The 15,948-nt window shown below is 41.1% G+C and overlaps 1 protein-coding gene across 1 annotated transcript in view; it reads left to right on the top strand.

Annotated features, from left to right (window-relative positions):
- The window catches only part of LOC117375983 (zinc finger SWIM domain-containing protein 6-like), a 157,378-nt gene that overhangs the window by 59,428 nt on the left and 82,002 nt on the right, over positions 1–15,948 (top strand). The window contains 1 exon segment of the mRNA XM_033972384.2: positions 15,440–15,796. Within this exon segment, the coding sequence (XP_033828275.1) occupies positions 15,440–15,796 (357 nt within the window).

The raw sequence follows: 15,948 nt of genomic DNA, 5'->3' as shown, positions 1-15,948 counted from the left end.
GTCCCACTCCTCAGCCCGCTCCACTGCTCCTCGCCATTGATCTCTGATAATTACCTCTGTATTTACTGCTTCCTTTAGGGCCACACACACATTGTTCTGAATACAAGCCCAGGCTTTGGTAATGCCATGGGGGGGTGTGGTTTGAAACATGAAGGAGAGCATAAATTCAGGGCTGTGCTAGTTTTGTTGTGTGTAATTGGGAAGAATGGTCAGATATATTCCTGAGTGTTACCGCTAACGCTAACTCGCTCATGGACATGATAACCTCATATAATCTGAGCTTCTTAAAGTGAGACTATATTTGATCTTCCCCAGCTGACAAAGAACATTTTGTTTGTGGTTAAAGATGGACCGGGTGGGTGTTTTCATGGCGGATGTCATTTTCATTGCTACATAATTCCATATATCTTACTTCATACATTTGATGTCTTTTGTGTGTATATAGAATGTAGAAAGCTGTAAAAATAAAAAAAACTGAATGAGAGGCTGAGTTCAAACTTTAAACTAGTCGTGCATAGGAAGTGAACAGCTGTTTACCATCGCGTCTGACTGACAATGGTTATAGTGAGCATTCCCAAAAATTCCCGACCCCTTCCCGACCCCTTCCCGATGGGATAGCTCCTAAAGTGTCATGGATCCTGTTGCTGTAGCTCCCTGTTCTTCAGCTCAAATAAACAGATAGGGTTCCTGCAGTAGACTTTCCTTAGACTGAAGCAGCTTTGGTCACTATCTTTGGTCAGGATGGAGCCGGGTCCAGAGCAGAGACCCAAGCATTCACACCTCAGGTAATCTGCCCTGGATCAGAGGTTGTAGTGAGGCAGACTTGGGTTTAGGAATGGCTGTGTGTAGTAACATGGTTTAAACTAGTGTTGTCACAATACTAAAATTTCAAACTAGACTCAGTACTCAATACCAATTCTGGTAGTCTCTGTTCTGCTCATTTCAGAGCAGCTCATCCTTTTTTTCTGATTTGATTTGACAGATTCAATTAAAATATACTTAAAACAACGATGTTTCCCAGTCTTGTGAAACTGTACAGGGAAATTCACAGATCCTGTGTTTTCACTGCAGCTGCTTGTAATCTCATCAGTAAATACAATTTTTTTTAAATTTGTAATGTTTTAATATTTAAAGGTGCACTGAGTAACTTTTCTGATGAAGGATCCACCTCCTTCTTGTATTTCCATGGAGATAAGCAGGGGACACATGCTACCAGGCCAAGTTACAAGTCAGCTCTGTGTAGAGGCGAGCCTGGTCATAGTAAGAATGCATTGTGTTTTCTAAGGGTTATTTTTAGTAACACAAACAATTGTAATTGAAATAAATGCAACAGGTTTGATTGACAGCGTTGCTAAGCGCCCACCCCCTGCTAAACCAGTGGTTCAGGTGGGAAGGGGTATTATCTTCAACAGCCTCACTCCAGATTGGCTCTTTGGTTGCTACGATACTCATGGTCGGAATTCCAAATATGGAAATTGGCCTCGATAATTGCTAGCCTCGATGAGCTTGATTTGACTGGAGCCGAAGGCTGTGGGTGACGTCGCACATACTCGGTCCACTTTATACAGTGAAACAAAGTCATCATGTATAAAGTAAAGTGTTCCCGCCTTTTCTCTTTGGTTACATCTGCTCTGATTTTTGTAATTAGGGTCGGGAATCGTCTAGACAAATTAGGAAAAGGAAGGAATGCCGCCATGCTCATTCTACATCTGCTAATGTAATTCACTTATTTTATATTCAGCCTTTGTTGAGTAGGGAGGTAAATGTTTACATTACAGATCATCTCTGTCTATGGGCCTCTTGGGGGGACACCCCTGGGGAGGGGAGGGGGGGGGGGGTCATTTCCGAACAGCGCGGTGTCATATTAGATTTTTGTGACATTCATTCATGAAACAATTGAACCCATTCCTGCTCCCAAAATTTCCCCATTCACCCATTCACTCGGAATCTTAATTTGATTGTGGAAATATATGTACGCCACCCAATCTAATTTACCCAGTGATATTTGGAACAGAGTCCACTTTTGTCCTCAACCTATCGGAGCGTCTCAGAGCTCTGGGTTGTTCTTCATCTCTTTCCTTCATGTGGGAGGCAAAATTCTGTTTTATTGGCTGGTCCATAGAGACAACGTTCTTCCTTCACAGCAGACAGTGTGAGTAAGGCTCTTTTCTGAAACTGGAGCAGGTTTTTCTTGGGGCCCGATGACGTCACAGTCGCGTTGGGTCAAGAGTTCACTTGCTGCTAGCATCTACAAGTACGAGCGAAAGCTAGAGCTAGTTTGCATAAATATAGGAAGGTATAATGGAAGTTAGACAGTTGATTTAAATATGATTGGAGGGTATGCTCATGTGGTGGCCTGTAAATATCTTGGTTTTGTCACATATGGCACGATTCCCTTATTACAACTTTTAACTTTCCTTCAAAACACTTAAAGTGCTTTACATCAAGGAACCACCCACCCATTTACACACACTTTGAAACATTAGTGTACACAGACACTGGGGGCAAGGTAGGTTAAGTGTCTTGCCCAAGTACCCAATGACAGCATTCGTCTGTGCAAGCTGGAATCGCACAGCCAACCTCGGGGTCAGTGGATCTGACCGCTCAAACAATGATTTTTATTTCGACATCGGGAGTCGATCTGCCAACTTTCAGATCAGTGGGCAAACACTCTACTGAGCTACTGTCGCCCAGATAATAGTTGTATTTTTAAACTCATAGTTTGTAACTTTTTTGACAAAGAATAGACTAAAATAAAAACATGTTTTCATTGCACTGAATTTTTTTAAATTATTGTCTGAGACCTGCTGAAAAGGCTGTTGACCTCAAAATCTGCAAGAAATACTTTTACTCTTTAATCTTTAAGTACACTTTTAAACGCGTACTTTAATACTTTTACTTTACAGTAGATTTTTTTTGTGTGATACATTGAGTATTTTTTGCTCTGGTATCTATACTTTTACTAACAGAAAAACTTTTACTAGTTCTTCCAGCACTGCCTATTGCTCAGAAGAGTTGGGTTTTCTGTGTAGTCTAAATCAGTGGTCCCCAACCACCGGGCCGTGGACCGGTACTGGTCCGTGGATCAATTGGTACTGGGCCATCGGCCGTCCAAGAAATAATTAATTATTTCCGTTGTATTTATTATCTGAGTCTGAAAAATCGTTTATTTTGAAAAATCTTTTATTTTGACAAATGACCGGATTCTCTCGGTTACATTTCCGTCACTTGAGCGCCGACAACTTAACCACTTAGCGTTCCCACGGCCTGCCCGCGTTACACGTTACAACTTTAAAGCAATGTACGTGTATTTTTGTGTCACCCACACAAACAATCTACACATCAAATTAAAGCTACGGCATTCATCTTTCTGAATATGTAAACCATTTATACCTCTAATCACCACAGTGCTGACAGGAAAGCCGTTTTTACAGAGAAGTCAGAAATGTGGATTTGGACTTCACTTACCATTGAGCGCTCTGGTTCTGTCAAACATCAACATATTCACACAAAGTTGGTCTCATTCATTCCGTAAAGGTCCAGAGAATATAATCCAGTCAAGAAATTATGTCCACAAAGGAAATTAGAGCCTCCATGTCCAATCTGCTGCAGGAAAGTGAAATCTGTTCCGTCACTTCTCTGCATTTCTTTTGTCAGTTTCAGGCATAATAAACTTCTGACAGCGTCAACTTTGTTCCTCAGTGCAAAACAAACCTGTTAGCTTGTGATTGACACCAAAGTTGGCCAATAAGGTGGGGGCTGTGGGTTACTGGAGCCGCGGACAGTGAATGAGAGCTACAGATGACTGGAAGAGTACGCCCCACTCTCCCCCTTGTAGAATCAAGCTGTTAAATTACACACGTTTAGTGATGTTTTCCTCTTAAAGCCCATGAACTGTGGAACACGCTGATGCATGACATGCAGTGGTTTACTGTAAACAGACGGAGTTTGCTGCACGTGTAAAAAGACGAGACTGGATATAAAGATCCGCGCGTAAAATTACGCGCGCGTATTGCGTAATTTTACGCAGCAGTTTTGTGTTTTAAACATGACGAAATGGACAAAACAAAGGAAGTACGCGACCGAGGACACTGTGGATGTTTGTACAAGTTAAACTAGAGGCATCTTGGACCCGGAGCGGTTTGTGGAACCGAGTGAAGATCTCATGGTAGAGTCAGGAGCAGAGGACCTTATGATTTGATGGACTGGATGCTGTTCCTGATCGGTAAGCGTGGTTTATTCTGCTATTGACTTAATTGTGGGTCAAATGTGTATCATGTGTAATCATTAGCATTAGCTAATGCCAATATGCGCCCCCCGACCACCACCAATCATCACGCACACACCACTTGGGTGAAGTGTCTTGCCTAAGGACACAATGAGAGAAATTGGTCCTGACTGTCTCACTGTACAATCATGTACAGTGTGTTCTTAGTTTCCAGTGTGTATTTGTTTACATTTTGAAGTGTGTGTGTGATTGTTGATTGTTTGCAGTGTGTGGTTTGTAAATATATATTTATTTTGACCCATAGCACTTGTTTTGACTGTATTTTATATACAAATATACATTTTATATTGTGTTTTGATATGATATATAAATGTACAGTAATCGAGCAGCTGGGTGTGCAGATACAGATTCCTCTCAGTGTGAGTTTTCAGTTGAGCCCTCACTGATGTCTGTGGGTTGAAACATTCAAAAGTTATTGCACTTTTTTCCCAAAAAAACTATGTTAAAAAAGACACAAAGCTCCGGGCCAGAGGGGGCGCTGCTTTCATGTGGCCCCTTTAAAAGAATGTGGGTGGTCTTTGGGTTGTTGGTTAGATTTCAGCTCATATATAGTGAGTATATTTAAACCCAGGCCAACCCCAATCCCTGCACAGTTCCCACTCTCCTCATGTATAAGCACTCTGGGCCAAGTTTGATGTCACCGTAGCGATCTGGAGGCGTTTCTAGGGCAACCTCACACAAGCTGCGTTCTAAAAATGGACGCCATGGTAACTTAAAAGCCCGTCCTGGCCTCTTGAACATGCGTCGCCTCTTTAATAGCTAGCACATGAGACACTGTAGGCTTCACCCGAGTGCGAGTCATGGGAGGGGTGTGTGTGCGTGTGTGTATCTGTATGCCTGTGTATGTGTGTGTGTTTATATGTACGTGCGTGGATGTGTGTGTGCGTGGGTGAGTGTGCGTGTGTCTGTATGCGTGTGTGTGCATATGTGCGTGTGTGTGCGTCTCTAAACACCCATTTCCCTGTACTCAGCGCTTGGCCAAATTAAAAGGGCATTTTTTGGCGTGGAGGGCAGATTTCAGTGCCCGGACTATTGGACGAGGAAACACGAAACTCATTACCTACCCATCTGTCAGAGAGTGAGAGGGAGAGAGCTGTGGGACTGTGGAAGGAGGGATAGAAGGATAGAGGGAGGGCTGGGAAGCGGGCAGGATAGCATACATGCTTTGCGGGTTGTGTAGTTGAGCAGTGGGCAGGGACTGGCCTGACTTCTGGTTCCAAAAGTGAGATTACCTCTCGTTTTCCTCATAGACTTTCAAATATCTCTAATGAGCAGAACACTTCAAGTCAAAACAAAAAAGAAACTAAATGGAAACTTAAAAATGTTACGCAATAACAAGGATATGGACTCTTCGCTCGATACTTGCAGATGAACTCTATTTTCAAGCACAGTTTATCATATTTACTGTTTTGTGTGTACTTTGTCTTTGTTAATGTTCTGTACTATCAGGCCTGTGTGACATTTGAGTGGTCCAATACAAAACACATTATAGAACCAACTACTTTCGTGTTTCATTGTATTATTCTGTTTTAAAGCTCCTATATGACATGAAGCTGACTCAGAGCTCCATGTTATAATGTTACCTGTTACCTCCTCAAAAACTGGAGTTGTGTTTTATTTCATTCAGTCATATTTGAGTAACCCTTTATTATTAGTTTGTATACATCTCCAAAGCTCAAAATGTTCTTCCCCAGTTAGCAGCTCTTGTCAATAGGACTTTTTTAGTATCTACACCTGTCTTCTGTCACATTCACCCTAAAACAAACAAGCCATTATTTCAACACATTTGAGTCAATATCTTCTCATTGTATTTGCAGCTGGGTTTTTTCTAGCTGAAGATATGAAGGAAACACGAGGTTCCACTTTTATCTCTTGTTCTTGTGTCTCACTCTGGCTCTGGTTTGCTGCTTGCACATGCGGTGCCAGCGCTCTCTCCTTGCCCCTCTGTATGCTCCTCTGTGTGCCCCTCTGCATGCACCTCTCTGTTCCCCTTTGTGTGCCCCTCTGTGTGCTCTGTGCCTCTCTGCATGCCCCCCCGTGTGCTCCTCTATGTGTCCCCCTGTGTGCTGTGTGTCCCTTTGGGTGCCCCTCAGCGTGCCCCTCTGTGTGCTGTGTGCCCCTCTGTGCCCCTCTACATACCTCTCTGTGTCCTATGTGTCCCTTTGTGTGCCCCTCTGTGTGCCCCTCTATGTGCCCTTCTGTGTGCCTCTCTGTGTGCTGTATGCCCCTCTGTGTGCCCCTCTGTGCCCATCTACGTGCCTCTCTGTATGCTGTGTGCCCCTCTCTGCCCATCTACATACCTCTCTGTGTCCCTTTGTGTGCCCCTCTATGTGCCCTTCTGCGTGCCCCTCTGTGCCCATCTACGTGCCTCTCTGTGTGCTGTATGCCCCTCTGTGTGCCTCTCTGTGCCCCTCTGCATGCACCTCTGTGTGGACATTGTTAACATGTGCTTCCTGTGCCAGCTGGCTTGTTCAGTGGAAAAAACATATCTCCAGAGCAGTATTCCCCTCACATCTGCAGCGCAAAGTAAAAAGGCCATACAAACAACTGTATCTACTTCTGTTTTTCCGTTCTCTCTTAGTGTTGTCACGATACAAAAAATGTAATTTTGATACTTGGAATCGATATCAAGTATCTAGTCTATTCTGATACCACAATCTTTATTTAGTCAATAGAATGTGATTTTCAGCATTAAAGACTGCTAAAAATCCCTTCTCTATCTTTGACGTTGATACTCCCAGTTGACAGTTGTTTCCACGTGGTTCTCAACCAACAGCATCTCTTATTGGATTATATTGCCTGTCCTTGCCAGCTGCTTCTTTATAGTTCTCATCCAACAAAATGTAAAATATTAATAATATTAATATTATTATTTCATTTTTGTCCTCAGATAGTAGAGTTGTCACGATACTAAAACTTCAAACTGGATTTCGATACTAAGGAATAGACTTGATACTTGATACTCAATACCGATTCCGATACCACAATAATAAAAATACTCATATACTGTGATTTTCCACATTAAATGGTAGTACTTTCTTTTCTATTCCCATGTGGCCTTATGTTATCTGTGTAATCCCTCAGTGGTTCAGGTAGGTTCCATAGTGGTTCATAGTCTGTGTCTTATACTTTTTCTGGTACAGTTCAAGATTATTCTAAAGACATTCAGGAAAGGTTCATTTCTGTCCTGTCAATGGGATTTTTTAGTATTGATACCTGTTCAAACGAGTATCTAGTTTTAGTATTGATTATCTGAATCAGAATCTAGTATCTGATTTTCGATACTTTTGAATACCCTACACATTTTTTTGACAAATATTTTGCCACATACATTGATCGATAAAACAGTGCCAAAATCCTCTAGAAGGCGTGGTTTCATTTTGAATAGCTTATGGATTTCTCCAGAGGAAGTGTGGAGCCTAGGAAAGCGTTGGTTTTATTTGTGTTTTTGTTCTGGTTCTCTGGGCACATAGGCTGAGGTTGTGATCCTGCTGACTTGCGTTGGCTCGGCTTGTATTCATCCGCAGTGCCCTCCCTTAACCATCACGGAGGGCGCCGCTCTGCTCTGATCTGACCTCTCCTTGGCTAGCACCACTAACCCCCGCTTTTTCCATTTCCAACATGAAATATTCAGCTCGCGTCTTACCTAATGCAAATGCACTGAAGTGTTTTTATATGTGCATCTGTGAATGTTTTTACTATGAGGGAGAAGCATCGCCATAGGTAAAGGTATTCAGAGGAGTACAAAGTTAGTATTATAGTTATGGCTTATGTGGAAGTCTTTTATAGTCTCAATTTCTGTACTAAGGAGTATTTATTATCTGCATTTATTTATTTGATTGGGACAATGCATGTTAATGATCAGACATGATACACTGCCTGGTCAAAAAAAAAAAGTCACCACCAAAAAAAGGTCACACACTAATATTTCGTTGGATTGTTGCATTGTTTTGATAAGCTTCAGCAATGTCACAAGATTTATTTCCATCCAGTGTTGCATACATTTTTCATCAAGATCTTGCATTGATGATGGTCGAGTCTGACCGCTGCACAAAGCCTTCTCCAGCATATCCAAAGATTCTCAATGGGGTTAAGGTCTGGGCTCAGTGGTGGCCAATCCATTTGTGAAAATGATGTCTCATGCTCCCTGAACCACTTTTTCACAATTTGAGCCTGATGAATCCTGGAATTGTCATCTTTGAATATGCCCGTGCATCAGGGAAGAAAAAATCCACTGATGGAATAACCTGGTCATTCAGTATATTCAGGTAGTCAGCTGACCTCATTCTTTGAGCACAGACTGTTGCTGAACCTAGACCTAACCAACTGGAGGAGGCTCGTACCTATTTGAGTTGTTAAAACCAGGTGGTGAGGTTTTTTTTTGGTCAGGCAGTGTACAACGTGAATGTAAACACACCGGATTACAGCCAAAGGCTAATTTCCATGCATTGTCCCAATAGACTTGATACTCAATACCAATCCCGATACCATGATGATAGTAAAACACTCTTTCTTTAAACAATATACTGTGACTTTCCACATTAAATGTGTACTTTGGCTTATATTCCCATGTGGCCTTATATCTCTGTAACCAATCTGTAGTCCAGGTTGGTTCCATAGTGGTCCATGGGCGTATACTAATCTATGTGTCTTATACTAGTTTGAATACAGCTCAAGATCATTATAAAGATATTCAGATAAGGTTCATTTCTGTCCATTGAATGACACTTTTTTAGTATCAATACCTGTGAAAAATGACTATCTAGTTTCAATATTAGTTTTAATGTCAATTAGTATCTGATTTTCGATACTTTTGACAGCCCTAGTAGTAGTTGTAGTTGTTGTAGTAGTAGTTGTAGTAGTCATAGTCGTAGTAGTAGTCATAGTACTCATAGTAGTAGTCATAGTAGTTGTAGTTGCATTAGTAGTAGTAATAGTAGTAGATGTTGTATTCATAATAGTAGTAGTGGTTATAGTTGTAGTAGTAGTAGTAATAGTCGTAATTGTAGTAGTAGTCTTAGTAGTAGTAATAGTAGTTAATATTTTCCCAAATGAATAATATAAACAAAACCTACAGTGTTGGAAGTTCTCTTGAATCTGAAAATTTAAAAGACCAGTAACCAGGAAAAAGCTCCAACTGGTTTGTTTGTTTGAATCCACAAATCAACATTGTTACAACCCCTTTAATTATAACGAAGTAGCTAACCTCCATGTAATGCTTAAACATGTTAGTTTAAATCAGTTTAAATCAGCCTAAGTCTATTGTCTGTGTCTTTGACCTGACCTCCATTTGACTCCCCTCACCTCGTTCTCTCCATCACATCAAAAATTCACCCTGCCTCCCCTCTTACCTAAACCAGATGCCCCGAAAAGCCTTTGATAAAAGAGCTAACAGGCGCTAACACACGCTAACACGCGCCTGATATTACAGAAGTGCACGCTCTGCTCCTTTCATAAACATATTTAACCGATATATTCTTTCCAGACCTCTCTTGAGCTTATAAATGAATGGATGAGCTCCTCACTTTCTCCCTCTTTCTCTCCATAACCACTCCCATCATTAATATATGCATGAGCCCACGCTGCGGCGCTCCCTGCTGGACATGTGTGGCGCTTTCATATGCCAATGAGTATGAGTTTTAGGAGCACAAAGGACCCGCCCCCTCATACATATTCATGGCATGTATAATGAGACGCCTGCCTCTGGATCAGACAGGACCACATCAAACATCATATTCAAACGCGAGCTTTTAATATTCCTCCCATGGTAGGAGCTGGGTCACAGCTCCCGTCTGCTAGATGGAAGAGGTTTGGGTCTTCTTAAAGTCTCTTTACCTGATTTTTTACCGTTTTAAAACATGAAAAACTGAAGTATTTTCTGGACTACAAGTGGTTATTCCTCATCTACCCTAAGCAGTCTGAACATCCTAAGTATTCACCGTGATGAATTTATAAGCTTTAATTTATTGCTTTTCAAGAACTTTCAGAAGTCAGAGTGGAGTTTTGTGTGGTGTTGCTGACACTAATGACAACTATGCTAAAAGCTCACCAGCTGTACTTCCTGAAAATGCTTTATATTTAAACCCCGACAGCACACATGTCTTATTTTGACCTTAAGAGCTGCCTTTACAATACATCTGTGCTAAGATTCATCAAAGCAGAATTCAGTGAAAGAAATCAGGTACATGCTGTTTAAAAGTCTGACTCTTGTAAGCTTTAAGTCATGTTCTAATGCTGTTACCTCCTCCCAAATATACCTGGAGTTGTGTTTAATTTCATTCACACATGTTTGAGTAACCCTTTATTATTAGCCTGTCTACATCTCCAAAACTCAAAATGATCTGTTTCCACCTTGTGATGTCATGAAGTGGTAGTTTTCAAGTTAACGGCTACTAAATGACAACACAGTGGATCACTTCCTTTATTACCACTTGATGACATCACAAGGTGGAAAAGAGTATTTTCAGTTTGAGAGAAGAAATCAGCCTAAATATGCAGTTTGTGTGTTAAAATGTGAATGAAACAAAACACAACTCCAGGTATGTTTGTGATGAAGAAACAACATTAGAGCAGAGATCAGAAAATAGGATAATATGGGCCCTTTATGTCTTGGCACATCTGCTAAATGTTTTAATCTTTCCTAGACAAAAACATTCTTGTGTTTTGCTATAGAGCATATTTGAATAATCCTTCATGTTTAGACTATCCTTTGTGGAAGTCAACACATTTTGTGCAACCTTGTGATGTCATTAGGTAGTCATTCAGGTGTTTCTTTGTTTTCTATGTCCATACATGTTCAGTAGACTCTGATTATGATGATTTCAAGCCTCTTTTTTCTTGTACAAAGATGCATCTCACTCTTGAAGCTAGCAGCTAACGTTTTTGACCTGAGTGAGTGACATTTGGAGACAAGCAGGTGGCCGACCATCCAACCAAAAAGTTCCATAGTGCACCTTTAACAGTGCCCGTTAACCATTCTTTTTGTTCCACACGACGGCTGAACTCCGCCCTGACTCCTTCGGCCTCAATGAGATCTCCAGGCTAACGCTAGCACTAACGTCGTTTGTAAAGGGCAGATTCAATAAGCATAATTAAGTCGTTGGGCCAGAGTGAAGAATGTTCGGGGACCTGGACAGAAACTCAACATATCTTCATTTTTAATCTGATTCAGCGTCTGAGCTCCTCACAGAATCAGAGCTGCCCGGGTTATGGCCAAATTGAATTAAAAACATCTTTTAGACAATGGGATTAGGATTAGGACAACAAGAACATGTACGAGATGTAGGCAAGTTTATTTGTATAGCACCATTCATACACAAGGTCATTCAAAGTGCTTTACAGAATAAGAAAGACAATACAACAAATCAGAACATAAATAATCATCATAAAAGAAAAAGGTGCAGAATAAAAACCTTTCAGTCATATGCACAGCTAAACAGAACTGTTTGGAGATTGTCAAATTAGAGGCCTGTCTCACATCTCCAGGAAGACTGTTCCAGGTTTTAGATGCAGGAAACTGAAATGCTGATTCCCCATGTTTAGTCCTGACTCTTGGCACCAGCAGGAGGCCAGGACTAAATCAACAATAAACCAGCAATAAACTAGGACTAAACTAGGACTAAATTAAGAGTAAACTTGGACTAAACTAAGAGTAAACTTGGACTAAACTAGGACTAAACTAGGACTAAACCAGGACTAAACCAGGACTAAACTAGGACTAAATCAGGACTAAACCAGGACTAAATCAGGACTACAACAGAACTGCAGCAGAAGGCCGTTTCCTGAAGTCCTCAGGGTGTGAGATGGTTCATATGGCACTAACATGTCAGAGATGCACTTTGGTGCTAGGCCATAGGGAGACTTGTGCTTTAAAGTCTATTCTCTCAGCCACAGGTGCCAGTGCAGAGACCTGAGCACAGGACTTATGTGCTAGTACTTCCTCCTGGTTTTAGTCAGGACCCGAGCAGCAGCGGTCTGGATGTACTGCAGCTGCCTTAATGTTTGTTTGGAGAGGCCAGTAAGCAGTCCGTTACAGTAGTCTGACCTACTGGAGACAAATGCATGGATAAGTCTCTCTAAGTCTGGCTTTGACAGTATACCTTTGATTTTTGCAATGTTTTAGATGGTAAAAAGCTGCAGATGTTATTGATTTGATGTGGCTGTTAAAGTTCAAGTCTGAGTCCATTATTACCTCTAGATTTTGAGTATCTGTTTTATAAGATCTGACTGTTAGTTCTATAGAGATCAGCATTTCCATAGCTGAAATGATCCAGATGATTCCAGTGAATATGTTTGGAGTTTAAAAACACAGTAGAGCACTTTCTGTATTACCACATGGCATCACAAGGTGCAACAGAGTGTTTTGTTGTTGGTGAGAGAAGAACTCAGCCTAAATATGCAGTATTTGTGTGTTCAACATGTGTAAATGAAACAAAACACAACTCTAGGTATGTTTGTAAGGAGTTAACAACATTAGAACAGAGATCATAGAATATTGTCATAAAGATCATGAAGTGTCCTAGATATATAAACGAAAACTTTTTTATTTGATTTAAAAGATAAGCAAGTTTACTTTTTGTGTTTTGGTTCTCAATCCAATCAGAAAGCAGAATTAGCTCCGCCCTAATTTTCTTAAATAAAGTCTAGAGCAGTGGTTCTTAACCTTGTTGGAGGCACTGAACCCCACTAGTTTCATATGCACATTCACTGAACCCTTCTTTATTGAAAAATAAAATATAATTTTTTTCAAATTCAAGACACATGTATGTTTTACTGGTGCACAAAATGAACCGTGCATTAACATCACTGTGTTCAAAGAATAAAACCAATACAATGTATGAACTCACAACAAATTACATACATACCTTTTTACAAAGACATGACCTTTTTTAATTCTACCACACTGAAATTATTTAAATTTTTAACCTTATGTATTTCAATAATGAACTTATTGTATTTATGCTATTTATTACTTTTAACATTTTAACACACACCCATCACCTAATTTCCATCAGGCTACAATAATAATTAATATTTACTGCAAATCAGTGACTTCTGCTGTTGCCTTTGAGAGACCAGTTCAGAAACACATGGCTTCACCTTGGCAAGTGCCACTCTCATGTCATTTTCACAGCAAAGTCTGTTCCTTTTCTTCGTTTTTATGTCGTTTTATGTTTTTATGCTGTTTGAACGGCTTATTTAAGTCGGGCGGGTACTTCGATAGCAATGTTCCCTCTAATTTTTCACGAGTCTGAGCAAACACACAAACTCCCTGAGCGGTCCCATGGACCACTGTGGTCATGCTGCATCACATCCATTCAAGTTAAATGGTTTATTAAAAGAATCAAATTACCGCATTTACATTTCTGTTATAAGACTTTTAATTAAGTGCTTTAGCCACTTATACAATGAAAATGACAAAAATCTTGCTCATGACCTGTGTAGTATGTTAATGCTATTGGAAGTATAAATATGTCATTTTAACTATGGCAAAACATGAGCTTCCAACCAAACCAAGCCAACTGTAAACTCCAATGTTGAAAACACACTTAACATTTTTATGATAAAGCTCTGACTTGTATTATGAGTAAAAGCCATCATGTGAAGCTTTTGCTTGATTTTTACAACTCATAAACTAGTGACAGTATTCAATGACCAATACACACTGAGAGGAATCTGTATCTGCACACCCAGCTGCTCTATTACTGTACATTTATATATCATATCAAAACACAATATAAAATGTATATTTGTATATGAAATATATTCAAAACAAGTGGTATGGGTCAAAATAAATATATATTTACAAACCACACACTGCAAACAGTGAACAAACACACACTTCAAAATGTAAACAAACACACACTGGAAACTAAAAATACACTGTACATGTGACAGTGTGACAGTCATTCTGTGACAGGTTGGAGGATCGAGTCCCGCTCGGACCAACTTCTGTCATTGTGTCCTTAGGCAAGACACTTCACCCAAGTGGTGTGTGCATGATGATTGGTGGTGGTTGGGGGGCGCAGATTGGCATTAGCTAATGCTAATGATTACACATAATACACATTTGACCCACAATTAAGTCAATAGCAGAATAAACCACGCTTACCGACCAGGAACTTCATCCAATCCATCAAAACATAAGGTCTTCTGCTCCTGAGTCCACCATGAGATCTTCACTCGGTTCCACGAACTGCTCCGGGTCCGAGATGCCTCTAGTTTAACTTGTACAAACATCCACAGTGTCCTCGGTCGCGTACGTCCTTTGTTTTGTCCGTTTCGGAAAAACTGCTGCAAAACAGTGCGTAAAATTACGCAATTACGCGCGAAACTTTACCCGAGCGCGGGCTGTCGGACCGTTAAGGGGTTAAACAGCACTTAGAATCACTAGGGAGTTTTCACTCCACGTCGGCCACATTTTCTGTGCGCGGAGACCGTGTCAGCAGTGCGCAATTGCGCATGCGCGCAGCTTGGAGGGACTAGTGTTCGATAGGCACAGCAAAGGGCGTATTTGTCGAATTGGGACACGGCCAGCGTCTGGAGACGCTCGCAGTCCGCGAATCATATGAGTCGGGTGCATGTCTTGACCTCCGCCGAACCCCTGGGATTAAATCACCAAACCCAGGTTAAGAACCACTGGTCTAGAGCTACAGGATTCATCACAAACGACTCAAAACAAATCGACTGCAAAAGCTGCAGTTTTCATAAGTATCAAAATTTTGTCCACAAACAAGTCAGATGCTCTCCCTGTGTGTCAGATGCCATCCCTTTGTGACAGATGCCCTCCCAGTGTGTGTCAGATGCCCTCCCTGTGTGTCAGATGCCCTTTCTCTCAGTTCATGGGTCTTATTCTGCGTAAAACGTCTAACCCTGTTGTTTACATCTGTACAAACATGTTCTGATGTGACTCTTGCGTTAGTTTGTCAGTTCAGATTTCAATCTTTTTTTTTCTGGACATGTTTAAAACTTGAACTTATAATTAATACATAAATCACAAATCTTATTGCTTGTCAGAAAAATCGGAATTCAATATTTTTCTCAAATTGTTCTCGTAAAGTTTGAGTTTGGGCTTCCATCCCTGATCATTCCTTGTTTTCATTCTAATCTTCGTCCAAACCTCTGACCTTATTTCCCTCTCTCTCTCCTCAGGCTTCCATCTTAGCGGCACCGTGACAGACCCAGCCACCTCCTCATCACCGGAGCTCGTGTGCAGCGTTAGCGTTAGCTTTGACCGCTGCAAAATCACCGCGGTAACATGCACGTGTGGCAACAAGGACATTTTCTACTGCGCCCATGTGGTGGCGCTGTCGCTTTACAGGGTACGGAAGCCCGAGCAGGTCAAACTGCACCTGCCCATCTCAGAGACCCTGTTCCAGATGAGCCGGGACCAGCTACAGAAGTTTGTGCAGTATTTGATCTCAGTCCATCACACTGAAGTCCTGCCAACCGCCCAAAAACTGGCAGACGAAATCCTCTCACAGAACTCAGAGATCAACCAGGTCCATGGTAAGAGAACTTTTGTTTTATTCTAGAAACTAACCTTGTGTCTCTTTGGGTTATATTTACAGAACCCAGGACAAAAACAAACACAGACTTCAGCCTCTGCTTTAAACCTTTAGGTTCACTCTTTCACTCTACACGTCGTTTCATAACAGGTG

This window comes from Periophthalmus magnuspinnatus, chromosome 9 (genome assembly GCF_009829125.3).
Source record: "Periophthalmus magnuspinnatus isolate fPerMag1 chromosome 9, fPerMag1.2.pri, whole genome shotgun sequence".
In the NCBI taxonomy this organism is placed as follows: domain Eukaryota; kingdom Metazoa; phylum Chordata; class Actinopteri; order Gobiiformes; family Gobiidae; genus Periophthalmus; species Periophthalmus magnuspinnatus.
Note: the sequence above shows the minus strand (reverse complement) of the source record. Positions and strands in the feature narration are given on the sequence as shown.